At 38.4% G+C, this 27,620-nt stretch overlaps 1 protein-coding gene across 2 annotated transcripts in view; it reads right to left on the bottom strand.

Moving 5' to 3' along the window:
* Positions 1-27,046, bottom strand: part of xpo6 (exportin 6) — a 52,490-nt gene extending 25,444 nt beyond the window's left edge. Inside the window, exons 1-13 of one of the 2 annotated variants that reach the window (XM_062964613.1) lie at positions 26,587-27,046; positions 20,513-20,603; positions 18,604-18,716; positions 17,673-17,870; positions 15,841-16,000; positions 15,393-15,470; positions 13,637-14,090; positions 10,798-10,924; positions 10,418-10,527; positions 4,928-5,036; positions 3,090-3,182; positions 1,312-1,381; positions 442-601 (exon numbers count right to left, since the gene is read on the bottom strand). In XM_062964613.1, coding sequence (XP_062820683.1) covers positions 442-601; positions 1,312-1,381; positions 3,090-3,182; positions 4,928-5,036; positions 10,418-10,527; positions 10,798-10,924; positions 13,637-14,090; positions 15,393-15,470; positions 15,841-16,000; positions 17,673-17,870; positions 18,604-18,716; positions 20,513-20,603; positions 26,587-26,589 — 1,766 coding nt within the window. In that variant the 5' untranslated portion in view covers positions 26,590-27,046. The remainder of the gene's footprint in view (positions 1-441; positions 602-1,311; positions 1,382-3,089; positions 3,183-4,927; positions 5,037-10,417; positions 10,528-10,797; positions 10,925-13,636; positions 14,091-15,392; positions 15,471-15,840; positions 16,001-17,672; positions 17,871-18,603; positions 18,717-20,512; positions 20,604-26,586) is intronic. The other variant, XM_062964614.1, reaches the window with a different exon arrangement.
* Positions 27,047-27,620: the final 574 nt, after the last annotated feature.

Here is a 27,620-nt window from a genome sequence, read left to right as displayed (position 1 = left end):
GTCAATTTGAATTCTCCCATCTCAGGAGGAGTTAATTGTACAAGATACATTATTATTATTATTATTATTATTATTATTATTATTATTATTATTATTATTATTATATCTTGCTTTTTCTCTCTATAAGGAGACTCAAAGCAGCTATGCATCTATTATTATTATTATTATTATTATTATTATCTTGCTTTTTCTCTCCACAAGGATACTCAAAGGGGCTATTTATGATGGTGATGATGATGTTGTTGTTGTTGTTGATTGGATTGCTGTGAATTTTCTGGGCTGTCTGGCTATGTTACTGAAGCATTCTCTCCTGAACTTAGGAACTGTGGGAGTTGGAGTCCAAAACATCTGGAGGGAGGGCCGAAGTTGGCCCGTGCCAGTGCTAGCAGCAAGAAAAACCCAGAACCTCTTGACATTGCAAGAGAGTGTCACATTGCCTACCTCTCCACTACGGTAAGGGCATCGCTGAACCGGGCAGCAAACATATCGCCAGTGAAATACTCGGCTAATCGGCCAACCGCTTGGAGCAAAGAGCTGAGGTCTCGCAGGGAGCAGTGCAAGCGCCGGCAGTCATTCTCTGCCGTGATGTTCAGCCTGTGACCTGAAATAATAACAACAATAATACTTTATTTACTTTATTTATACCCTGCCTTTCTCCCTGCGTGGACTTCAAGGGGTCTAACAATCCCACACTGGAATTTCCCTGTTTTCAGAGTGTTGGTCCTTATTTACTGTCCTGATTTTAGAGATTATATTGTTCTGTATTATTATACCACAGTAATTAGTGTATATTATATTTATAATCTCATATTATCTGCTTAGAACTGGCTTATATGAGGCCCTTCTACACAGCTGTATAAAATCCACACTGAACTGGATTATATGGCAGTGTGGACTCAAGATAATCCAGTTCAAAGCAGATACTTGGATTATCCTGCTTCGGCATTCTGGGTTATATAGGTGTGTGGTAGGGCCATGAGACTACACTGCCATATAATCCAGTTCAAATCAGATAATCTGTATTTTATAGGCAGTGTGCAAGAGTGAACAGGTCCTGGGCGCCATTTCTGGCTGAGTGGATTGCTAGGAGACAAAGTGGACCCATGGCCCAATTTAAAGTGTACTGCAATGAAGAGCTTGTGGAAAAACAAAAACAGCTTGGAGAAGTTACTCAAATTGACTACGCTGTTGTCGAGTTCATTCTGTTTCAACTTTCTGAAATATATCCATCCAACAAATCGGATTAATCCAGTATTACGACAAATGTTGCTAAGCACACCTGAGATTTCAAACACAAGGCATCATTCTTACCTGAACCTGAAGAGACGATGAACTGCTGCAGTCCAAGATACACATCCAAATTTTCCTGGAGAACTGGAAACTAAAAATTAGGAGAAAAAGATGGTACATTACCATAAGGACCTATTTTTTTAATAGGAAGTGACTTCCATTTCCCAGGCTTTTCCTAGTCTTACAATGGTCCAAGAGGGCCTACAACATGACAATATGCCCTCATATTCCCTTGAAGATACTGACAGGATTCTGAGAAATGCAAATATAATAAAGTGATATCTCTTCCTAGGTTAGAAAGGATTGGGTTTTTTTCCAGACTTGCATAACACTTCTTCACTTCTTAACCCATTTGCTCTTTTTCCAGATTCAACACAATTATTTACAACCATATATACTTGAGTATAAGCCGACCCAAATATAAGCCGAGGCACCTAATTTTACCGCAAAAAACCTGAAAAAAAATGACTCCAGTATAAGCCGAGGGTGGTAAATTTCAGAAATAAAAATAGATACCAATAAAATTACATTAATTGAGGCATCAGCAGTTTCAATGTTTTTGAATATTTACATAAAGCTCAAATTTAAGATAAGACTGTCCAACGCTGATGAAATCATTATTCTCATCTTCTTCAATGTAAATGTGCTTATGTATCCTTTTAATAATAATAGAATAAAATAATACATGTAATAATAATAATAATAAATACAGGAAATTAATACATGTAATAATAAATAGAGTAAAATAATAAATGCAACAATAATATCAGAGTGAAATAATAAATGTATCAATAATAATAATAAAAATAGAGTAAAATAAATGTAATAGTAGCAACAATAACAGAGAAAAATAATAAATGTACCATATATTATCGAGTATAAGCTGACTCAAATATAAGCCAACCAGGACCCTCACCCCAGTATAAGATGAGGGGGGCTTTTTCAGTCTTAAAAATGGGCTGAGAAATTAGGCTTATACTTGAGTATATACAGCAAGTTCACAGGTAAAATAAAGTAGCCCTATTTTAATATAGTTTTCTGCATCAGGTTTCATTATTCCAGGGTTAGTCGTCAAATTCGTGCCAGTAAGACTCAATTTGAAGTACAGTAGACTCTCACTTATCCAACATTCACTTATCCAATGTTCTGGATTATCTAATGCAGTCTGCCTTTTAGTAGTCAATGTTTTTGTAGTCAATTTTTAATACATTGTGATGTTTTGGTACTAAATTCATAAAATACAGTAATTACTACATAACATTGCTGAGTATTGAACTGCTTTTTCTGTCAAATATTTTGTAAAACATGATGTTTTGGTGCTTAATTTTTAAAACCATAATGTAATTTGATGTTTAATAAGCTTTTCCTTAATCCCTCCTTATTATCCAACATATTCGCTTATCCAAGGTTCTGCCGGCCCGTTTATGTTGGATAAGTGAGACTCTACTGTATTATTATCATCATCATTATTAAAAAAGACGAAGTAAAACCAATACATAATTTAAAACCTCAAAATATACCAACATTAAAATCGAATTAAATATTGATGGTACTGTACTAAAAATAAACAGCTAAAATCAATTAAAAATCTATTCATAGCTAAAACCACCAGTATGGTGTACACCGTAATTCAAAAGAAGAAAACTCTCCCAAGATCAGTGACTTTGTTGGTGTCACAGATCACTGTGTTCTTTTTAGTGAACCCAATGCACTTTTCACGACATTCACACATATCAGAAAAGTCAAACCGAAGCAGATCTGATACTTGCAATGACACTGAAAGTAAAACGCATTCTTACCAGGGTAGAGAAGGCATGTGTTGGCAAGAGCTCCATAACTTTGGCGATGACTTCCAAACTCTGGCGTAAGTACCGTTGCCATTCTGTCTGCTGCTGTGGTCAAAACAAAACAGAAAGCCAATTATTTCATTTCTCTTCCAAATCAGTGCTGTTAGGCCAGCTCTGCATATGCAGCAGAATGTGACCACAGAATCCAGAAGTGGTAAAGTGAGTGGGAAATGCCATTTTTGATGCTTATCTCATTAAAAACACCAATCTAGAAGGCTTCCAGTTGTAGCCACAGCCCATTGCACTCAATTTCTGCTGATAGAGGTCCCATCCCCAACAAAAAAATTAAAAACACTTCATAAACTTGCAGTCTAATGCACAACATTTCATTCTACCACTACCCTGTTTCCCCGAAAATAAGACATCCCCTGAAAATAAGACCCAGTAGAAGTTTTGCTGAATTGCTAAATATAAGGCCTCCTCTGAAAGTAAGACCTAGCAAAGTTTTTGTTTGGAAGCACGCCCGCCAAACAGAACACCAGAGCATGCAAGATTGGTCAATGTACGTACCACGTACATTGAAATAATGGTAGTAATAAGAAATTCTTAATAGGATTCACAGTTTGTCTGGTTATGCTAGTTTGTGATGACAACCACTGTGCAGTATATAATAAATGTTCATTTTTTTGTTCAACAATAAATGTAAATTCTTCTTCATGGAAAAATAAGACATCCCCTGAAAATAGGACCTAGTGCATCTTTGGGAGCAAAAATTAATATAAGACACTGTCTTATTTTTGGGGAAACACGGTACATCTTGCTTATGCAGGGCATGTTTTAAACATGTCTCAATTAGGAGAGACTACAGAAGAATCTCTTTCTCAAGTTATCTAAAATACAAATTCAGTTGGCTATATTAATATTGGCGCAGAGTGTTAAAGCGCTGAGATGCTGAACTTGCAGACCGAAAGGTCACAGATTTCGAATCCAGGGAGCAGAGTGAGCTCCGCTGTTAGCCCCAGCTTCTGCCAACCGAGCAGTTCAAAAACATGCAAATGTGAGTAGATGAATAGGTACCACTCCAGCGGGAAGGTAACAGCGCTCCATGCAGTCATGCCTATGGCCACATGACCTTGGAGGTGTCTACGGACAACGCCGGTTCTTGATTTTAGAAATGGAGATGAGCACCAACCCCCAGAGTCAGACACGACTGGACTTAATGTCAGGGGAAAACCTTTACCTTTACCTATATTAGTATTATGTTTATTTATATTCCGCTTTTTCTCTCTACAAAGGAGACTCAAAGCTGCTTGCATTAAAAGCATTTCAATACGATCTTAAAATAATATACAAATATTAAAGTAGAATTAAATATCATTGATATTAAAAACAATTCAGTTAAAAATCACAAAGAGAGATTCAAATCGATAGTTTCGATAGCTGGAGATAGTCAAAGTCCATAAAATTTCATAGGCAGTACCTACAAAGAATCTGGTCTGGAACATAGCATATAATCCTAATCATACACTCAACTTTACACATTTGTAGCCCTATGATACCAAATAGCATGGGACAAAGACCTCAACAGGTCACCAACAGAACACTTTGTTGACAGTTTTCCCAATTCTGCAGCTGACTCAAGAATGAGCAATAATGAAACTGGAACAATATGGCTTCATCTATATACAACAGAGTCAAATTTATCCAACATGTTGGATAAGTGAGACTCTCCTGTACTTTATTTCCCATACCACCACATTTCGCCACAACAACGTGTGGCCGGGCACAGCTAATATTCTAGATTTAAATTCAGTTAATTGCTCTTAGCTTTGTAGGTCTCCGATTCTTACATCATCATCCAGCGCCTCGTCATCCAGTTCCTCCAACTGGGCTTGGTTGTACCTGAACTGTATTCGATTCAATACCTCTGTCAACAGGAGAACCAGGGCATCTTCGTACCTGTGTGGGGGTGGATGGGAGGAAATCTCAACATTAGTGAAACCAAGGGAGGAATCATAGAATCATAGAATCCTAGAGGTGGAAGAGACCTCGTGGGCCATCCAGTCCAACCCCCTGCCAAGAAGAAGGAAAATCACATTCAAAGCACCCCCGACAGATGGCCATCCAGCCTCTCTTTAAAAGCCTACAGGAGTTATACTTTCCTCATTACAAGTAGAACAAGGCTCACCCGACTTTGATCAGATAAACCGCAGCTTAGCTCTCCCACCTGATACAAATGGCAAGGCCCTCCAATGCTATTCAATAGCATTCCCAATAAAACAGACCTTGCACATTATTGCAAGAAACTATAAGACTTAAAACATGAGTGACCATCCTGATTAGGAGTGACAAAGGTAGCTCAGGGTTTTGGCCTGGGCTTGGTGTTTTTGGACCTCTTTACAAATGACTTAGATGGAACAGAATCCACACTTTTTAAATGTTCAGATGACAATTATTTATTTACAGTATTTATATTCCGCCCTTCTTTCTCACCCCGAAGGGAACTCAGGGCGGATTACAATGAACACATATATGGCAAACATTCAATTCCAACAGACAAGCAACATACAGTATAGACAGACACAGAGGCATTTAACATTTTTCCAGCTTCACGATTCCGGCCACAGAGGGAGCTGTTGCTTCACCGTCCACTAGTGGCTGTACTTCCTCATTCCTTTCCTCGTGTTTTGCTGGCAGTTTTATGGTGTTGTAAATTAGTTAAATTAGCCTCCCGCATAAAGCGTACCTAAATTTCCCTACTTGACAGATGCAACTGTCTTTCGTGGCAGCATAGGTCAACAGCAAGCCGGGCTATTTAATGGTCGGGGGCTTCACCCGACCCGGGCTTTGAACTCATGACCTCTCGGTCAGTAGTGATTTATTGCAGCTGGTCACTAGCCAGCTGCACCACAGCCCGGCAAATAGGCAATATATGACAAGTAGGCAATATCTCAGAGCACAGGAATTGGATTCAAAATGATCTTTAGATTGGGGAAGAGAAGATTGAGAGTTGATGTGACAGCCATCTTTAAATATATTACTAATAATATATTAAGACTAGCTATGCCCGGCCACGCGTTGCTGTGGCGTTGTCTGGTGGTGTTGGTGAGAAATTGTTGAGGTAGTGGTGGTATTGAATGTCTGTTGTATGGTTGTCTTTATGTTTAGTATGCACACTGAAGTGGATTATATGACAGTGTGGAGTCAAGATAATCCAGTTCAAAGCAGATAACATAAGATTCTAAATAGGTTATATAGCTGTGTGGAAGGGCCTTGAGTCTACACTGCCAAATAATCCAGTTAAAATCTGATAATCTGTGGAAGAGGCCTAAGTGAGGCCTAACTGTGCCTGTCCCCTGGGCTGAATGGGTGGAGCTTAGCCTTCAAACTGGCAGCAATTGGATAAAAACTATTATTCCTCTCCCTCTAATGAGGACTTTATTTTTCTTTTCTTTTTTGTTGTATCAACCTAGAGCCATGAATGATGGGTTGTGTTGTCAAATTTCGAGATTGGGGGGCCTTTAGTTTTGTTGTTTTGTCCGCTGCCCTGATGCCATCACTCTTTTATATATATAGATTAAGAGTTGATGTGACAGCCATCTTTAAATATATTACTAACAATATTACCATATAATGATATAGTACAATATAGTAATTTAATGCTTATATCGCGCTATGCTAATAATATATTGTATGTACATTTGATTTGTAAGCCGCTCTGAGTCCCCTTCGGGGTGAGAAGAGCGAGATATAAATGTAGTAAATAATAAATAAATAAATACCTGAAGGGATGTCATGCTGATTATGGATATCTGAGATGCCATGGCTGGTCTCCTTTAGACTTCACTTTTTTGTAATGATGCTTTATTTATTACATTTATATCCTGCTCTTCTCACCCCGGAGGGGACTCAGAGCGGCTTACAAATCAAATATACATACAATATATTATTAGTATAACACAATATAAGCATTAAATTACTATATTGTACTATATCATTATACGGTAATATTATTAGTAATATTACATTTAATATATAGTATATAATTAATATTATTACATTATATTATTAGTATAATATTGTATTACATTATAATATAGTATTTTAAAAACACAACTGAAATAATTCTGTATCTCTAATGAAAGCATTGCCACTGTTCTAGGCTACATCAGGGATGGGAAAAGTGTGGTTCTCCTGGATTTGAAGTCTCATCAGTCAGAGAGCCCTTCCCCACAGCCATATAACCCAGAATATCAAGGCAGAAAATTCCATAATATCTGCTTTGAACTGGGTTATCTGAGTCCACACTGCCATATATTCCAGTTCCAAGCAGATAATGTGGGATTTTATTCAGATGTGGAAGGGACCTGAGTGAGAAGAGCCAATGGCATCTGAGGTCTAACACAAGCCAGTGTGATTCCAGAAAGCAGTTATTTACCAACTATAAATGCAGAACTTAACCTGCTTTCCCATGAGTTATACTCATTGCAAAATCAAAAAGGAAAAAACAACAACAATACTGCAACACAGTCTTGAAGTTAGACTGACGTCTGATGCTAGCAATGACACAACATGTCGCAGGGAGTACGTATTGTACCGCCATTATTTCGTAATATAAATGTCTTGAAAGAAATTTATTTCATCACCTTCTGGTTCCTATGAAGAAGTGAGGAGGGCCAGAAACGTAATTCCCTTCTTCTGCCTCATTTTACTACAGTGAGCAATAAACTATTGATGGAGAAATTCTGTAGTTATTTGAGTGTGCAATTTCCCTAAGTCTGAGAGATCACACCCAACAGCCCACATTCAAACAACTAAGACATTGGGGTTGTTGTGTGTTTACCGGGCCATGTTCCAGAAGCATTCTCTCCTGACGTTTCGCCCACATTTATGGCAGGCATCCTCAGGAATACCTCACAACCTCTGAGGATGTCTGTCATAGATGTGGGTGAAACGTCAGGATAGAATACTTCTGGAACATAACAACAACAACAACAACTTTATTTTTGTACCCCATCTCCATCTCCCCGAAGGGACTCGGGGTGGCTTACATGGGGACAAGCCCGAGTTCAATATGGTTAAAATTAACACAACAAAAGTCATAAAAACAATTTCAGCCATATAAAAACAATCACACATAATACAATATAAAACCAACATCTAACAACCGTCAATAGTCTGAGTAGGGCACAATTCTGAGCTTGGGTGGGCCATACAGTCCGGAAAACACACAACAACCCTGTGATTCTGGCCATGAAAGCCTTCGACAACAAACTAAGACATCTTTCCTGATGATCTGACTGAGATGTGCCTCTAATATCTTCCTAATTATATATTTTTTATTTTATTTATTTTATTTGTTTTATTATATATTTATATATTTTTATTTATTATTATTTATTTATTTTTATAAATAAATAATTTTTTATGTTTAAATTTTTATAATTGTGCATGTCTTTTGTCTATTGTCTTTTATATTGCTATTGTTTTTATTCAGGCTTGGCCCCATGTAAGCCGCCCTGAGTCCCCTTTGGGGAGATAGAGGTGGGGTATAAAAATAAAGTTGTTGTTGTTGTTATATATATATATATATATACACACACACACACACACACACACACACACACACACACCCCTTCCTAAATATAATTTCATTAGGGAAAAAAGCATAAGGAGTGCTATTATCTGCAACACATGAACATTCTGAACATGTAACAGTGACGCTGGTATTCAATTGATCCGGGAGGTTGGAAGCCACATCCGGATTAAACATTTCATACACAGTGCTCTTCCGAATAAGAAAAAGCTTTAACTATGAGCAAGGAAGTCTTCAGTGCTGTTCTTGTGGTGTAACCAGACTAGCACTTCCATGTCAACATTCGTTTTTACAACTTCCTGTTCACATACTTTTGGTAAGAGCCGCATTTATAAAGCGTGCTGTCAGAAAGAATGATACAACCTTGTTCTTCCTGTAATTTGCCGAGTAGCAAAATCAAGATTTGGTGTTTCGCTAGCAGCTAATGTTTGGGCTTCAGCTCTTACTATTCAAATCATTAAGAATGAGAAGAATTAAAAACACTGATATTTCCAACCACCTCGGCCCCGATCTACACAATTGTTATGACAAAGTGGCAGAATGGACTTGACTACATAGAATGAAGGCAACCAATCATCTCACAACTATTTGAGATAGTTGTTATTTTTTTACAGTATTTTTTTACAGTAACCAAGAAGTTGAGCTAGAACTTGTTTCTCCAATAAGTTAATTTTGTAGGTTTTTAAAAACTAACTGGAATATATAATTTGTAATATAGAAAACATTCAAAAATATTTCCCACATAAAATTTGATGTAGTATGGCGTACTGTACAACCTCACTCTGATGGATATGAAGACCAGGTCTTCAGCTACTGATTGTCTAAAAACTATAGTTTTAAAAGCTCTCATGACATGGACTCTGTGAGAAGAAGCAACAGTGCTTTTTTCTTTTCCCTTGTAAATCTAAATACATGAGAACTCAACAAGGTGATTTTATAAATTATTGTTATAATATTCCTGTTTTATAGTGTACTAGCTGTGCCCGGCCACGCGTTGCTGTGGCAAAGTGGTAGTGGTATTGGTTAAAAATTGTTGTGTAATTTTTATTTGACGTTATTTGTATTTTTTAATTAATTTTATTGTAAGTTATCTTTTTATTTATTATATTTTATTATTTTCTTGTATTATTTTTAGTTATTTTCTGTTATTATAGTATTTTATTGTATTAATTTTTTAGTGTTTTTAATTTTTTAGTGTTTTTTATTACTTTTTATTGGGTTGCTAGGAGATCAAGTCGGAAGAGCTTAGCCTTCTAACTGGCAGCAATTGGATAAAAGCAATTATTCCTCTCTCTCTAATTAGGACTTTATTTTTCTTTTCTTTTTGTTGTATCAACCTAGAGCCATGGATGATGGGTTGTGTTGTCAAATTTAGAGGTTGGGGGGCCTGTAGTTTTGTAGGTCGCCGTGATGCCATCACTCTTTTATATATATAGATTCCTGTTTTATCTATTTTATACTGTTGCTTTGTATATTATGACTTTTGTTTATCTATTTTAATTGTATTGATTGGGGCCTCGCCCCATGTAAGCCGCCCCGAGTCCCCGCAGGGAGATGGTGACAGGATATAAAAATAAAGTTGTTATTGTTGTAGACTGATTTTTGGAAAAATAAATAAATGAAAGATTTAAAAACTTCCCAGTCTTCAGAGAGAGACAAGAAAAGAACTGCTAGAAAAATGGCAATTCCACATGGCCAAAGGATTTTGCATCAACGTACTTCAAAAGCAACCCACAGCACATACCTATTTAGTACGGCTTCTTTATCTGCTAGGCGACTCTTTATTTTACTGGTCAAGTAGTCCAAGAAGAGAGTCCAGATGTCTAAGCAGGAAAAGTAACCTTCATGGCTAGGCTGAAAGATGGAAGTAAACACCACAAGTTATTAAGAGTAGTGAAAAAAACAGCACATACAAATCAAATGATAATACATAATAAAAACACATTATACAAAATTTAAAAACATATGTATATTTAAATCCATTCATCCGAAAACCTTGTGCGTAGATCTTAGTTCAGACCATGTTAGATCATTAAATACTTGCGCACATAACCATGTCTTTAAAAACTTTACTGGCTGTGTAACTCAATAAACGACAGAAACGACATTTTAGTGTTTGTTTACCTGATGAAATGTGTACTTGAACAACAGTGCAAGGAATTCAACCACGGGGAACTCGGAATAGGATTCAATCCTCCTCAAGTGGACGCTCACAAATAAGCGCAGAAAATCAGTAAACTTCTCTATGTAACTAAAAGGAAAAGATGACAGAAAACCCAATTCAATACATGTGGATGTAACCGAAACACTTGATATTGTCAATAGCATTCAGGGACAACAATTCAGTTAGTATTGTTTTCAATAAACAAGATATTCCACAGCCTTTAAAAATTAGATTGAAGGCTGATGAGAATTACCAACAAGGTGGGCAATCTTTCGTTCTATTTTTACCCGAAACACAGAAGAAAGAGGCTCTTAACAAAAGCACTGTAGCTTTTGTTATGAAGAATGTCTGCTACAATATCTAAAGCCATACCACACACCATCATGGATTTTAGCTAAAAGAACTATGTTAGCTAAGAATTCTATTAAAATGGAAAGTCACAGGGACAATGAAAACATTTTTGCACTGGGACAGCCATTGATACAACTAGTTTCACATGATCAAGAGGAGGCTTATGTTTCAAATCTCAGTCCATCATGCTAAAGAGGGTTTTCATGACTGGAGCCAGAGGGAACAGTCTGTTTCTCAACATTTTAAAAAACCTTACTGGCTGTATAACATGTAAATAAACCCACCCTTTGGACTTTAGGTAACGGCTTATATAAAGCCACCCAACTATACAATGAGCACATCACTAACGTTGACAAAAACAAAGCAACCATCTCCCAAAAAGTCCTTCTAATCCAATCTATGCCTGGAGGAAGAAATACCACACTACGCAGACCCAGAAAACCTAATTTTATTCTAGTCATATATCGAGATATGTTTTAAATGATTATGTATTGCAGTCTGAAGTATTTGTATGAATTTTATATGTTGTACGCCGCTTTGAATCCCACCCTGGGAGAAAAGCGGGATAGAAATGAATAAACAATACTAATAATAATATAATTTAGTTCCCTGGTTGTTCTTTTTTCGTGTCAGGAGCAACTTGAGAAACTGTAAGTCGCTTCTGGTGTGAGAGAATTGACCGTCTTCAAGGACGTTGCCCAGCGGATGCCTGGATGTTTGATGCTTTACCATCCTGTGGGAGGCTTCTCTCATGTCCCCGCATGGGGAGCTAAAGCTGACAAACAGGAGCTCACCCTGCTCCCTGGATTCAAATCACCAACCTTTCAGTCAGCAGTCCTGCCGGCACTCCGGTTAGTAACTTGGCTGATAAATCTCTGAACTAGTTGCAGCTTCCAAACTATATTCAAAGGCAGCCCCACGTAGAGAGCATTGCAGTAGTCCAAACAGGAAGTAACCAAGGCACAGACTACCGTGGCCAGATTAGGTGTCTGAAGGTATGGGCGCGGCTGGCGCACAAGTTTTAATTGTGCAAAAGCGCTCCTGGCCACCACAGACACCTGGGGTTCCAGGGTCAGCGCTGAGTCCAGGATCACCCCCAGAATGCAGACTTGTGTCTTCAGGGGGAGTGTGACCCCGTCCAGCACAGGTTGTAATCCCACACCCAGAACTGCCTTCCAACTGACCAGGAGTACCTCTGTTTTGTCTGGATTAACCTTCAATTTATTAGCCCTCATCCAGTCCATCACTGATGACAGGCACCGGTTTAATGATCATAAACTGGTGTTTACTGAAAACTTCTGAGCACTCAATATGATGCATGTATATTAACATAACAATGGTATCCCTCTGTTTCTTTCTGCATCTCTATGATTAATATTCCTTCCCATAAAGTATGAAGTTGTCCACTCAGTTTTTCAGAATATGATAGAAGATGCCAATGGATTCTAAAAACACGGGAAATAAGAAATATGGACAGGCTGACATTTCTGATCAGAAATCATCAAGGAAGACCAATAAAAGAAACAGTTGGGGGAAAATTCGAAGAATATACAAAGGAGAAAAAGAAAAAAAACCCTCTTAATATGACGAGGAAGAACAGAATCAGCTGAAACACGACGGAACGACAACGATGATCAACGCTGAATATATCAATACACCCTAATTCCAGAGCAAAGATCTTACCAAACAACTTCTTGCATGCTTGTCACAAATTCCCTCTCCAATCTTCACAAACCTTAATATTCCACAGATCCTCTAAAATCTTCATCCCCCTTCCCCCCTCCCTCACTAGCTACCTGCTCCTTCCTATACTTTCCTTTTCCAACTTTCCTTCTGCCTACCTTCCCCACCCTTTCCTTTCATTGATTTTATAATGTTATAATTAAGTATCAATAAAAATTATTTTAAAAAAAGATGCCAATTAGAAGAGAACTGATCCTTAACCTCACTGGGTCTCATCGGCTACTTTCTGCAACAACCAAATTAAGGCAAATTGAGATCTTGTACAATCTCAGACCCGCAGCCAACTTTCCTTCTGCCTACCTTCCCCACCCTTCCCTTTCATTGATTTTATGTTATAATTAAGTATCAATAAAAATTATTTTTTAAAAAGATGCCAATTAGAAAAGAACTGCTCCTTAACCTCACTGGGTCTCTTCGGCTACTTTCTGCAACAACCAAATTAAGGCAAATTCATACAATCTCAGACCTGCAGCCACACCGTAATAAATGAGAAGGTAGAAGAAACCTACAATGCCGCAACTGCAAAGTCAGCCTCCCACAGCCAACGTACCTGGCTACCCCTACCCGCCCTCCTTGCCTTCTTCACCACAGGATTCTGAAAAAAGGTGATTAGACACACCACACATGACAAGAAGTCAGTAAAGACCATCTTGCGATAAGAAGGAAGTTCAACCACAGCGGTTTCCTTGCTTTGCTCTCGCTCACCTCTCGTCCAGTTCATCTAGCCGACTCTTCACTGAATGGGCATTATTCTCCTTGGTGATCTTCTGCAGGAGGTAAAAGGTCTGCTGGAACATCCGCAGTAAGTATTCCTCAAACTCCACCGGCACACAGTTCTTTGACATCAGTTCATTGATGCAAGACATGGCAAGCACCCCAAGCCGGCCACGTTCCTGGCCCAAGACAGAGTTCTGGCTGCTGCCATTGATGGAGGACATCTTCCTGGCCCGGGCATCGCAGCCAAAGCGGGCAAAGTGAAAGATGGTGGTAAGGAGGGAAGGGGTGATGCTCGTAGACAAAGGGATCCAGCTGAAGAGGTGAGCCAGGCACTCCAAGGCCAAGGAACAGACGTACTCGCTCTCTGCATCCAGGACAGGGATTGGCTGGTTCAATAATTTGGCTGTGCTAGGACTTTGTAACAGGCTACTTAAAAGGTCACCTAGGGAAGGAAAACCAACAGCTATCAGCTCTCTGGTATATCGGTAAGACAACCAGACCCTTGAGAATCAGAATCTCTGAACATAAATCCAGAATCAAAAATTTATCTACAGAATCTCTTTTATATTCACACTTCACTCAATACAAGCATTCATCAACCTCATTTAAATTTTGTGCTCTGGAATGCATTACTCAAAAACCTTACATGGACTTGGAAAAACTATTATCCCAAAGGGAAATGTACTGGATCTTTAAGTTTAAAACCTTTTCCCCTCAGGGACTTAATGAATCACTTAATTTTAGCTGTTTCCTTTAAATTACCAAGTACTCTTTAAAAACCTTTGAATGAACCTCCAGAATCACTTGCAGTTGAAATCACCACAAGCAGAGTCACTCAGTGAAAGCAATTAGGCACTATGTAAGTATAATACTGTTATATGGGTTACCTTTACTTCTGTTAATACTGCTGGTAAAATACTTGTTACTCTATGTTTTGTTTTAGATAGAAATTCATTGTTGCTGAGTATACCAACTCCTGAAGAAGGGGATTTTCTCCCTGAAACAGGGTACAAAAATACCCGGGAACCACTGTAGACTTGGGACTTTATTTGCACTTTACTTTCGAAGACTTTTTTGGGAGCGGTGCTCCATCATTATTTTCTTCATTCCAGTATACAGCAACACGACCAACCATCTGTTTAAATTGTTTGGAAGATATTTTCATTGACTATGTATCCCTGAAGCCTATATACATTGGAACCAATACCAGACTTGAATAACTTTTGTGTTAGAGCTGTTGCTCCTTTTCATTTTGTCGGGTACGGCCAAATTGAGCTTTGTACGGGGAACTTTAATAATATATGTTAATTGGACACATTTTCTTTGTACATAGACTATTGTATGTTTGTATAGACAAAAAAGATTCAACAAAAGGAAATTATTATAGTCTAGCATCTAGTCCTTCCTATTATGAATGCTCGATAGGACAGGGATGATGTGAATCAATTAAAGTCATTAAAAGGTATATTCTAACATTATCCGAGAAATAAAGAGTCACTGCAGTGTGGCTCCTTGCCATGTTGACAGAATAAATGTTAGAAGCCTTAGACCAAATGGGAAAAATCCAAGACAAATCTCATGATCTGGGCCACAATAAATAAATAAATAAATAAATAAAAATCTGCACTGCAGTAGCTCTCATAAAACTCAAAATATTTTCAGTGACATTACTGTCTCATACCTTCCCTATGCAGAATAAAACAAAAGAAACACAGAAAATAAGCTAATTGGGTTAAGGCCTTACCGCTTTCTCCTGATGTTGGAGAGGGGGGTGGAGTGGCAGCAGTAACACTGTATTTATCCCAGATGCTTTCCAAAATACCTGTGAGGAAAGAAGATGAAAGCAGCTAGGAATAGCAGGCAGATTCCCACACACTGAGAATTTCAGTTACATAGGTAAAGGTAAAGGTTTCCCCCTGACATTAAGTCTAGTCGTGTCTGACTCAGGGGATTGATGCTCAGCTCCATTTCTAAGCCAAAGAGCCAGCGTTGTCCATAGAAACCTCCTAGGTCATGTGGCTGGCATGACTGCATGGAGTGTCGTTACCTTCCCGTCGGAGCGGTACCTATTGATCTACGCACATTTGCATGTTTTCAAACTGCCAGGGTAACAGAAGCTGGGGCTAACAGTGGGAGCTCACCAGGGATTCCTCCCTTTCCTCTCCTACGCCTCCACCATTGCTTTCACTCACCTGTGAGAAGCCCAAGGACAGTCTGGACCTGATCCAGGAGCAATTTGCGCAGCTCCTCCTTCCGTGCGATGCTGAGGTCCTCCCGTGGACATGCCAACTCTTCCGATGTTGTCTTCAGCATGATCAGCCCAAGCGGAGTTGTCACAGGGGACTGGATCAACTGTTAAAGGAAAGAAGGTTTCAAATATTAAACAGCTTGTATTCTCCGATTATTATTATTATTACTCCGCTTTATCACCTTAGAAGGGGACTCAAAAGCCTCACTATTTTTGAAGAAGTTCAGAGTTGATTTATATCCAAAAAGCAAATCTTAATTTTGCCATTTTACTACATCTATATATATAAAAGGGTAATGAAATTTCGGCCTAGGACAAAACAACAAAACTACACATCCCAGAAACACTAAACTTGGCAGCACAACCCCTCATCTGTGCCTCTACGTTCATACAACAAAAAGCTCCAGCTACTCCAGAAAACGGCCAGGCTTTGAGACTGCAAGGCTCTTCACTGCTATTCCACCTGGCCAACAAAGGATTCCCATTAAACCACAACAACGCGTGGCCGGGCAAAGCTAGTCTATATACAGTAGAGTCTCACTTATCCAAGCTAAACGGGCCAGCAGAAGCTTGGATAAGCAAATATCTTGGATAATAAGGAGAGATTAAGGAAAAGCCTATTAAACATCAAATTGGGTTATGATTTTACAAATTAAGCACCAAAACATGTTATACAACAAATTTGATAGTTCAACAAAGTTCAATACACAGTAATGTTATGTTGTAATTACTATATTTATGAATTTAGCACCAAAATATCACGATATATTGAAAACATTGACTAAAAAAATGTCTTGGATAATCCAGAGGCTTGGATGAGCAAGGCTTGGATTAGTGTCTCTACTGTATATAAAAATGTAATGTGCGTTTTACTATGGAGTAAACCACTGAACCAAATCACACCAAGTTTGACCATAAAAGACATAGTCATCCAAAATACATCTTTCAAACAAAAAACCTAGAAAAATAAAGTCCAAATTAGAGGACCAGGAAAAGCCATTTTTTCCCCTAGCTGCCAGTTAGAAGGGTAGGCTTCGTCTCCTAGCAACCCACTCAGCTACAATGGAACTCAGAGCTTCTTCATTCAGGCCTCTTCCACACTGGCTATAAAATACAGATTATCTGATTTGAAGTGGATTATATGGCAGTGTAGACTCAAGGCCCTACCACACACCTATATAACCCAGAATGCCAAAGCAGGATAATTCTGGTCATGTAAGTGTGATTTGTTGTTATAATTGTATTATTTTACTTTGTTTAATAATGTGTATTATGTTGTTATATAATGTTTGTGTTTGCTTTTATGACTGTAAACCGCCCTGAGTCCCATCCGGGAGATAGGGCGGTATATAAATAAAGTTTTATTATTATTATTATTATTCACAGTATGTGCTTTGAACTAGATTATCTTGAGTCCACACTGCCATATAATCCAGTTGCGTAGATTTTATTTTATACAGTTGTGTAGAATCCAGTTCTAAGCAGATAATATAAGCCATCAGCCACAGCAACGCGTGGCAGGGAACAGCTAGTTATTGTATATAATGAGATCAACAGTTTTTGCATCACTGCGTTAACTATGCTTATTAAAAGAAACAGGTTCCCATGGATAAGGAAGAAGTTTACAGGGAGATCCTCAACAATTTCACACAAATATTAAATTCATAGTTTTCTGAAGGGCCATTTTGGGCGTCTCATTCTCTTCTTAAATCGTTTTCATTCAGACAAGACCACAAAAGCTGAATTCTGCAGTGTAATCTCTAGAAAGCATCTCACCTGTAAAATATTTGTGAAGAAGTCATGGTAGAACATTGGCCAGTCTTGCCGGCCAATATCCACAATGACTTTGCAAAGCTTGTTCCTGATGAAGTAAGGCAGCGTTTTGTGGTGAGTCAAAAGAATCTTGGGCAGACAGCTGCGAATCTCCATTTTATCTTGAGATGGCACCCCAAGCCACATCTTGTTAACCAGGTTCTGAAAAAGCATGAAAGATAACCCTGTCATCAGATTTAGGATCCCTGAAAAAACAACTCCACTTAGCTTAAGCCTACAGTTAAGGGCTGACAGTTAAGATACTAAATCAAAAGGTAGAAATGCTGATAATCTAAAAAGGTATTCCCTATTTAGAATATTTATTTAGTTACCTTCCTGCCGGAGCAGTACCTATTGAGTACAAAACTCATTCGGTGCACTCTACCCAGTTCGTTTTTATGACTCTTACCCTGGTGTCTAAACCATGTTTTACTACGGTTACCATTTTAATTTTATGATGTTAACTGTGTAAATTTTATATTTTTGATGTGTTTTATCTTGTTTATTGTATTACCCGGGCTTGGCCCCCTGTAAGCCACCCCAAGTCCCTTCGTGAAGATGGTGGCGGGGTACAAAAATAAAATTATTATTATTATTGTTCTTGCATTTGCATGTTTTCGAACTGCTAGGTTGGCAGAAGCTGGGGCTAACAGAGGGAGCTCACCCCCACTCCGATTAAACCGCCAACCTTTCAGTCAGCAAGTTCAGCACCTCAGAGGTTTAATCCACTGCACTCCTTGCTGCATATAGAGATACACAAAGTGAAAAGAAACAAGATAGTGCCTTCCTCATTAAGCCTGTTGATAACAACAGATCCAAGCACCATGTGATATACATTCCTTTTCATGATCACGACACATGCTTTTGATATGTTCACTCTTGCCTGGAAACTCACCTCAAACACTGTCAAACTATACATCATCACATAGTCATTTCTTGTGCTTGAAATAAAATAGAGACAGAATCTCCAGGCGCCGATCTGTTGGGCAAAGTTATTTAGAAGTTCCTCTGGGGGGAGGAAAAAAAAGTACAAATGTGTTAAAACTCAAAACAATGAACACTATTAATCTACTCATTCACACCTTTGGAATTGACCTCCATTTGTTAAACAGAATAGGATCCCATAGGGCCTGGAGCATGATCTCTGTTGCCAACACAAGGAAAGCAGTAGTTGGCCAATTTTATGTACGAGATCGTAAATCTTTTAATAACTAATTTTTATTTTAAAAAACAAACCAAAGAAACCTACAATCAAACATATACAGACAGATTTTACAAAACAAAAGGACTATATCCCCTTTAAAACGTTTTTCTTAATACAGAATATTAACGTAAAACAACTAACAAACTCGATCTAAAACGTTTTTCTTAATACAGAATATTAACGTAAAACAACTAACAAACTCGATCTAAAACAATCATCCTAACTATACAACCCACACATCTCTGCTAACTTATACTACATGTGGAACACTAAAAGATCCTTAAAATATCCTTTGATGTAGATTTTTTTTTAAAAAAGGGTTATCTCCTGGCACACTTTCCTTAGTTTAGTTGTTTGCTGAAATTACTGGACTATCTAATTGTCGAGTGTAGTTCACAACTGCAGTGTGGGATAAACTGTATATATAAATCTACAATTTACTTACTATAGATCAGAGTCAAATGTCCCTTCTGCAGCGCTGCATAAAATCCAGATTTTCTGCCTTGTACTGGATTATATGGCAATGTAGACTCAGACAATACACTTCAAAGCAGATAATGTGGATTATCTGATTTGATATTCTGGATTATATGGTAGTGCAGAAGGGCACCAAGACAGTTTTAAAACCTAAGGACTCTATAGCTAGGAGACGGGTGACTGACACAAGGCCCATCATTGCAAGGAATTGGTTTTCTTTCATTTATTTTTTTTGCAACTGTTAGGCTATGGGAAGTATGAAACCTTGCATGACCTAGTAAAATTTACCCAGATCATAAGCTACCTTCAGTTTATCTCTGCTGTAAATAATAAGTCAAATTGAGATGAGAGAATAATACTGGCTTATTATGTCTGTTTGTGTCAAAATTGATCATCCTCCCAGCTACTGAATACATAAAGATAATGGCTGTGCATATAATCCATGTTTCCTGGCACATAAAGACTCTTTTGAAAACAGTCCACTGGGAGCTTACTCTGGAATTCCGATTATTCCTGTGTTCAAATGAATGTACAAGGCAACAGCAAGTGGGAGAAAGGAAGAATCTCATCAGTAGGGATGCTTGCAGCTCGGCCTCAGAGAGCGCTATGTAATTCATACATTCTTTGTGCATTCCATCTGTGCTATGAAAATGTATTTCATACTTATGCACCGAAAGAAGGCACAGAATCTCCCTGGCAACCCTTCATGAAGGGAAATCGGCCATGCTGTTATCCACTTCCCATGGAAAGTAACAGTTCCTCCTAGGTGGTTTGCTAGTCATAGCTCGAGTTGTTTCTGAATTGCACGAAACACTGATGCAGGTGAGCTCCTTTTGCTGCTTCTGTAAAAGACCTGAATGAAAGCCGAAGAAGAAATCAATACCCTTTATATGCAAAGGCCAACTGTCATGACTCAAGGAAGGACTAAACTGGGGAAGTTTGCGAAATCAGAAAAAAGAAAGAGTAGAAGTACAACATACAAGCCAGTTTCATGTACTATATGTTGAGGACAAGTTGACGGACACTCTTGAAATCTCCTTTGACTGCCATACATAGCCAAAGCTATTTGATACAGCAGTTGGAGAAAGTTGGGTGCAGCTGTTGGGAATAGACATGAACTTACCGATCTCACGCTTCCTTTCGTTGGTAGTGCAATTGTGGAAAAACTCTGTCATTAGACTCTCCAAAGCTCGCAACGAAGCCTCTTCAGAAGCCTGTTGAAGACATTTCAGAAAAAGTGTTGGCAACATACACCTTGAATTCAGTCTAAATGCCTAAATTCAGTCAAAACCATATATCGTTCAAAATCTTCCATAAAGATGTTTTATTGTCTTCAGTGTGTATATGTTTAAAACAGGGGTCCCCAAACTTTTTAAGCCGAGGGCTGGTCCACAATCCTTCAGACTGTTGAGGGGCCGGATTATCATTTGAAAAAAACAAAAACCAATTCCGATGCACACTGCACATGTCTTATTTGTAGTGCAAAAACAACAACAAGAAGAAGAAAAATGAAAGAACAATACAATATTCAAAAATAAAAACAATTTTAACCAACATACATTGATCAGGATTTCAATGGGAAGTGTGGTCCTGCTTCTGGCCAATGAGATAGTCAAGTTAATTAGGATTGTTGTTGTTGTTGTTGTTGTGTGCCTTCAAGTCATTTCAGACTTTGGGCGAGCCTAAGTCTAAAATTTATTTATTTATTATTTATTTATTTACAACATTTGTATCACACCCTTCTGACCCCAAAGGGGACTCAGAGTGGCTTACAAATTATATGTACATACAATATATTATATTATTAGCATAGCACAATATTAGCATTATATATTACTATATTGAACTATACCACTATACTGTAATATTATTAGTAATATTATATGTAATATAGAACATATAATTAATATTATTATATGGTATTATTATTAGTGTTATATTGTATTACATTATAATACTATTATCAATATTATATGTATATACAATATATTATATTATAAAACTGAGGGCGGGGGCCAGGTAAATGACCTCGGAGGGCCGCATCCGGCCCCTGGGCCTTAGTTTGGGGACCCCTGGTTTAAAACAACCATTAGGGCACACCTGGGCCAACTTCAGCCCTCCAGGTGTTTTGGACTCCGACTCCCACAATTCCTAGGCTGTTATGAATTGTGGGAGTTGGAGTCCAAAACACTTGGAGGGAGGGGTTGGCCCAGGCCTGCCCTAGGTGATGTTCAGAAACATTTCCAGGACCCCAACATTGAGCTAAGGTAACCCTCACATTTGGGATACCCCGTTTTCCACAGAATACAGCAACCAAATAGACTAAATTATCCCAATTAGTTCAGCTGGAATTCAGAAACCGGCTCTAACAGAACTAAATTTAAACTGGCTTGCACACTAACAGACTGTATCTTAGCAACAGAAAACTGGCTTTTCAATTTCTCTTTGTATATTTAAAATGGAAGGCACATCTCACAAGACCGACTGCTCAGACATCATTTGCAGTCTTACAAAACGTCAAAACAAACCAGCATTTTATATGCTAACACATGAAAGTTTTCCACGAGGAAAATTATGTAAAAAGGCTTGAGGGGTTTAAGATCAAGTAAAATATTGAAACAGTATTTATTTACTTCATTTTTACCCTGTCTTTCTCGACCTCGGAGGGGATTCAAGGTGGCTTACAGATATGGCAAAAAATCAGTGCCACACAGGTAAACAATAAAACACATCAAAATATAAACAATCTAAATGTATAAGCAATTAAAATACATATAATCAATTAAGAGATTAAATCCATATAAAATGCTGAGTCATGATCTCATGCCCAAATTGTTTTCCAAAATCCATAGTCCATTATTCAAGTTGTTAAAAGTCTCATAGTAAGGTAGACTAAAGAAGTTATTTAAGGTAAGAAGTTTGTGGGATGACAGTAACATTGTCATCATATGTCTTTTAAGGTGGGAAGTCCATTTTAACTTTTTGATTTATGAATAATTATATTAATAAAATATAGATTACAATGTTCTGATCCTGTTTACAAATGATCCTTAAATTAATTTACCATGTGTTCGTTATGTTTTGCATATTCTTACCTATTAATATTTCTGAAAAGGGTTGTGTTTAACAAATCTTTCCTGGCTCAAGCTTAGTTTGGAGTGAGAAGAAATAAGCCGCGAGATTTAAGGCTTAACAAATGTACTGTTTATGCAGGAACCCCAAAGATCCAACCAGTCAGAGATATATACAGGAGACACAGACTTTAAAAAGGTGTGACAGGGTTTTTCCAACATACTGGGGATCAGTACCATCTCTGTGCCCGCTAAGTGTTTCTTCCTTTCCTGGAAATGTGCTACAGATAACCATCACATCATCAACGTCATTTTGACTTAACACTTAGTTTTTCTAGGAACGTGTCAAAGATAATTCTGTAAGATTTCCTGGGGTAATGTAGTCCATGATGTATTTCATTCCCATATATGAAATAGGATAGTATGTTTTATTTTTATATATTGTTTTATATTGTGTTATCTCTGTTGCCCATCATTCTGAGGTCACTAGATGCAAGCAGCTTACAACGATGTACATCAATAAACCAATAGTAAACTGAATCATATTCATGTAGCCTTTACAAAAAAAAGTCCACTCTTGGTTATCACAAGTTATAATGTCCGCAACCTGGGGTGGAAAAAGTCTCATTGTTGCTGCTAAGCAGTTAGAAGTCAAAAGTTGTGGCCAATCAGCTATGAGTCATCCAGAAATCTAATGTTGATCTTGAGTTACCTTCTGGCTACTGCTGGAAGAAAGGCTGATTATACTGCCAAGGAATACAGAAAGGCGTTGGTTGGCACCACAACTCTGTTGTTTTGCTGCAACACACTAGCACAGCTATCCTATTGCCAATAACATGTCCAATGTAGCAACAAAACGAAATCAAGTACATGCAACAGAGTTACCATCTGAACATTATTTTGGTTTTGCAGATACAATTCTTGAGCAACCTGGCCTTTCTTAACTTGCCATGACTAATAAAGAGCCACACTTGTGTCTCCCCGTGTTCATTGTCTGCAGTCATATTACAATGTCATCTGAAATTTCAAAGAGTTATTACTATAGCACAGACCTAAATATTGAAAAACCAGCGGATCCCATTTGATCCTAGAAGCTAAGCTTCTATGTGGATGGGAGACTGCCACTGAATATCATGCATTTTAAGCTACAGTAGAGTCTCACTTACCCACATAAACGGGCCGGCAGAATGTTGGATAAGCGAATATGTTGGATAATAAGGAGAGATTAAGAAAAAGCCTATTAAACATCAAAATAGGTTATGATTTTACAAATTAAGCACCAAAACATCATGTTATACAACAAATTTGACAGAAAAAGTAGTTCAATACGCCTTAATGCTATGTTGTAATTACTGTATTTATGAATTTAGCACCAAAATATTATGATATATTGAAAACATTGACTACAAAAATGCGTTGGATAATCCAGAACGTTGGATAAGTGAGACTCTACTGTATATTCAGAGGATAGAAATGACAATACCACTTTTGAGTACTCCTTGCCTAAGACAATGCTACAAACTTCATGAGGTCACCATAAGTCAACAGGAACATTAAAGGAAAATGCACATACACAGAGACATTAAAAAACTAGTTATTTTGAGGACTGATAGTTGGGGTGGCAAGGCTTGCTATACAAAGCTCCATTAGCCATATTCACTGAGTTGTAGAGAAACTTTCCCAGCAGTTTGGAAACAAGTGCCTTATGCATGTTGCCAAATATTTTCAAGAGAGGTATGTGTACTTCGTGGGTCCCAGAAGACCTCTTTGGAAGAGGAAGTTAGACGGTGATGCAATTCGTCCTTTTCATGCTCCTTAGCATTTATCTTTGTCATCACCAGTGTTCAATCACCACAAAGTACTAATTATACCTGCAATGTTTTGCACAGTTTTTAAAGTATTCAGCCCAGGCTGATCTTCTCTGTTTACAAATTGCTTACATGTAAAAAAGAAGGGTAGCACAGAACAAAGGAAGTGCATTTTTGTGCTAACACTTATGAATGTTACAGTCCAACATATCTTGAGCAAACCGGATCAAGGAAAGTTCTTTCGCAAAGAGCAATCTATCCATGAACTACAGTAATCCAGCACACTGAATACTTATTAAGAATTTGTTAAACATCTGAAATAATAACTAGAAAGAAGAGGGAATTTCAGAAGGTAGCACCTTCCTTAATACCTCCTTATTATCCAAGCTTCTGCTAGCCCGTTTAGCTTGGATAAGTGAGACTCTACTGTAAGTATTCAAGTCATGGTCCAAATTAAGGTTTTTGCATGAGGTTCTGGATGAATGGATTTAATTACAGTAGAGTCTAACTTATCCAACATAAACGGGCAGGCAGAACTTTGGATAAGCGAATATGTTGGATAATAAGGAGATATTAAGGAAAAGCCTATTAAACATCAAATTAGGTTATGATTTTAAAATTACGCACCAAAACATCATGCTATACAACAAATTTGACAGAAAAAGTAGTTCAATACCCAGTAATGCTATGTAGTAATTACTGTATTTACGAATTTAGCACCAAAATATCACTTTGACTACAAAAATGCATTGGATAATCCAGAACGTTGGATAAGTGAGACTCTACTGTATATACAGTATATGTTTTAAGTTTTATATTGCATTTTAAACTGTATTATTAATTGTTTTATATGTACTGTGATGTTTTTATAATTATGTTTTCGGGCATTCAATTTTGCCAATTTTGTGAGCCGCCCTGAGTCCCCTCGGGCGAGAAGGGTGGGGTATAAATGCTGCAAATAAATAAATACATACAGTAGAGCCTCACTTATCCAAGCTTCGCTTATCCAAGTTTCTGGATTATCCAAGCCATTTTTTTTGTCAATGTTTTCAATACATCGTGATATTTTGGTGCTAAATTCAGCAGTAATTACAACATAACATTACTGCGTATTGAACTACTTTTTCTGTCAAGTTTGTTGAATAACATGATGTTTTGGTGCTTAATTTGTAAAATCATAATGTAATTTGATGTTTAATAGGCTTTTCCTGAATCTCTCCTTATTATCCAAGATATTTGTTTATCCAAGCTTCTGCCGGCCCGTTTAGCTTGGATAAGTGAGACTCAAGTCGACATGGTCCGAATTAAGGTTTTTGCATGAGGCTCTGGATGAATGGAATTATATATATATATATATATATATACACTAGCTGTGCCCGGCCACGCATTGCTGTGGCGAAGTATGGTGGTATGGGAAATAAAGTATAGGAATTGGTGGTAGTTAAGATAAAGGGTAAATAATAATAATAATAATAATAATAATAAAACTTTATTTATACCCCGCAACCACCTCCCCGTGGGGACTCGGGGCGGCTTACATGGAGCAGAGGCCCAAACAACATAGAACAAAACATAAGCAACATAATACAAAGCACACTATAAAAAGATAAAACAGTAATACAATATATCAATTAAAACAAAAATACAGGATAAAAAATTGCATTTAAAACACATAAATCGTAAAATCGTAATAAAAAGGTAATAATAAAGGTTTTCCCCTGACATTAAGTCCAGTTGTGTCTGAGCCTATGGGTTGGTGCTCAACTTGAGTCTACACTGCCATATAATCCATTTGAAATCAGATAATCTGTATTTTATAGGCAGTGTGGAAGAGGCCTGATTGAAGTGGCCCTGGGCTGAGTGGGTTGCTAGGAGACCAAGTGGGTGGAGCTTAGCCTTCTAACTGGCAGCAACTGGATAAAAACAATTATTCCTCTCCTTCTAATTAGGACTTTATTTTTCTTTTCTTTTTGTTGTATGAACATAGAGGCATGGATGAGGGGTTGTGCTGCCAAGTTTAGTGTTTCTGGGACGTGTAGTTTTGTTGTTATGTTCTAGGCCGAAATTTCATTACCCTTTTACATATATAGATATATGTTTTAAGTTTTATATTGCATTTTAAACTGTATTATTGTTTTATATGTGCTGTGATGTTTTTATAATTATGTTTTCGGGCATTCAATTTTGCCAATTTTGTGAGCCGCCCTGAGTCCCCTCGGGCGAGAAGGGAGGGGTATAAATGCTGCAGATAAATAGATAAATAAATATTTCCAAACACTCTGATCCAAAGCAACCTCATCGGAGACGTTCCCACTTACCATGTTGGCTTTCCGTGTTGGCTTCTGGGTCTTCCCTTCCTTTTAGCTCATGTCACGGCTGAGGAGAGACGGGAGCTGCTGCTGGTTCTTCGGAGGGCCTTCTTCCTCCATGGTGGCTCCAAAAGGGAGAACTTTTTGACCAAAGGCTACCTTCGACTGCAAGGCTCCCTCCCTAAAGGCTTCAGAAATACATGAAGGGGGTGAAGGAGCCAGAAAGGAAGGCCTGAGCAGCCTCAATGGAAGGAGAGGCCTAGAATGATGTCTCTGTGGAAGGAAGGCTTCCTGAGAGAAGCTTCTGAGGAAAATCTCCTTTTTCTTGGCCGGGAAGGAAGCCTGAGTGGAAGAGGCTCGTTTGTGAGGCCTTCGAGGCCTTATTTCCCCTCAGAAATATTTCCCCTCAGAGCAGGCGCGCTTCCTTCCGCTTCCTCTCCGCCTCCCGCCCCGCCCACTTCTCGCTCTGCACTCTCCCCCCGCCCTTCCCGTCACGCCGGAAGCGGATGGGCGGAGTCATACATCCGGGAAACTGCCGTGTGTGGCGGCGCGCTCTCATTGGCTGAGCCAAGCCACGCCCCTCTTGTAAAGGGGGGGGAAGACTCCGTTGTGTGCTTATTGGGCTAGCTAAGCCACGCCCCTTTGGTGAAAGGAAAAAAACCCGCCTCTGCCGTGAGTTGATTGGCCAAGCTAAGCCACGCCCCTCTGGTGAAGGGAAGAAAATAAGAGGCCTCTGCTGTGAGCTTATTGGCTAAAACAAGCCACGCCCTTCTATTGAGAAAGGCCTCCGCAGTGTGCTTATTGGCCAAGCTAAGCCACGCCCCTTTGGTGAAAGAAAAAAAAAAACCCGCCTCTGCCGTGAGTTGATTGGCCAAACTAAGCCACGCCCCTCTGGTGAAGGGAAGAAAATAAGAGGCCTCTGCTGTGAGCTTATTGGCTAAAACAAGCCACGCCCTTCTATTGGGAAAGGCCTCCGCGGTGTGCTTATTGGCCAAGCTAAGCCACGCCCTTTTGGTGAAAGGAAAAAAAAACCCGCCTCTGCC

This window comes from Anolis carolinensis, unplaced genomic scaffold (genome assembly GCF_035594765.1).
Source record: "Anolis carolinensis isolate JA03-04 unplaced genomic scaffold, rAnoCar3.1.pri scaffold_13, whole genome shotgun sequence".
Lineage (NCBI taxonomy): Eukaryota > Metazoa > Chordata > Lepidosauria > Squamata > Dactyloidae > Anolis > Anolis carolinensis.
This window is presented reverse-complemented; position numbering and strand designations above follow the sequence as displayed.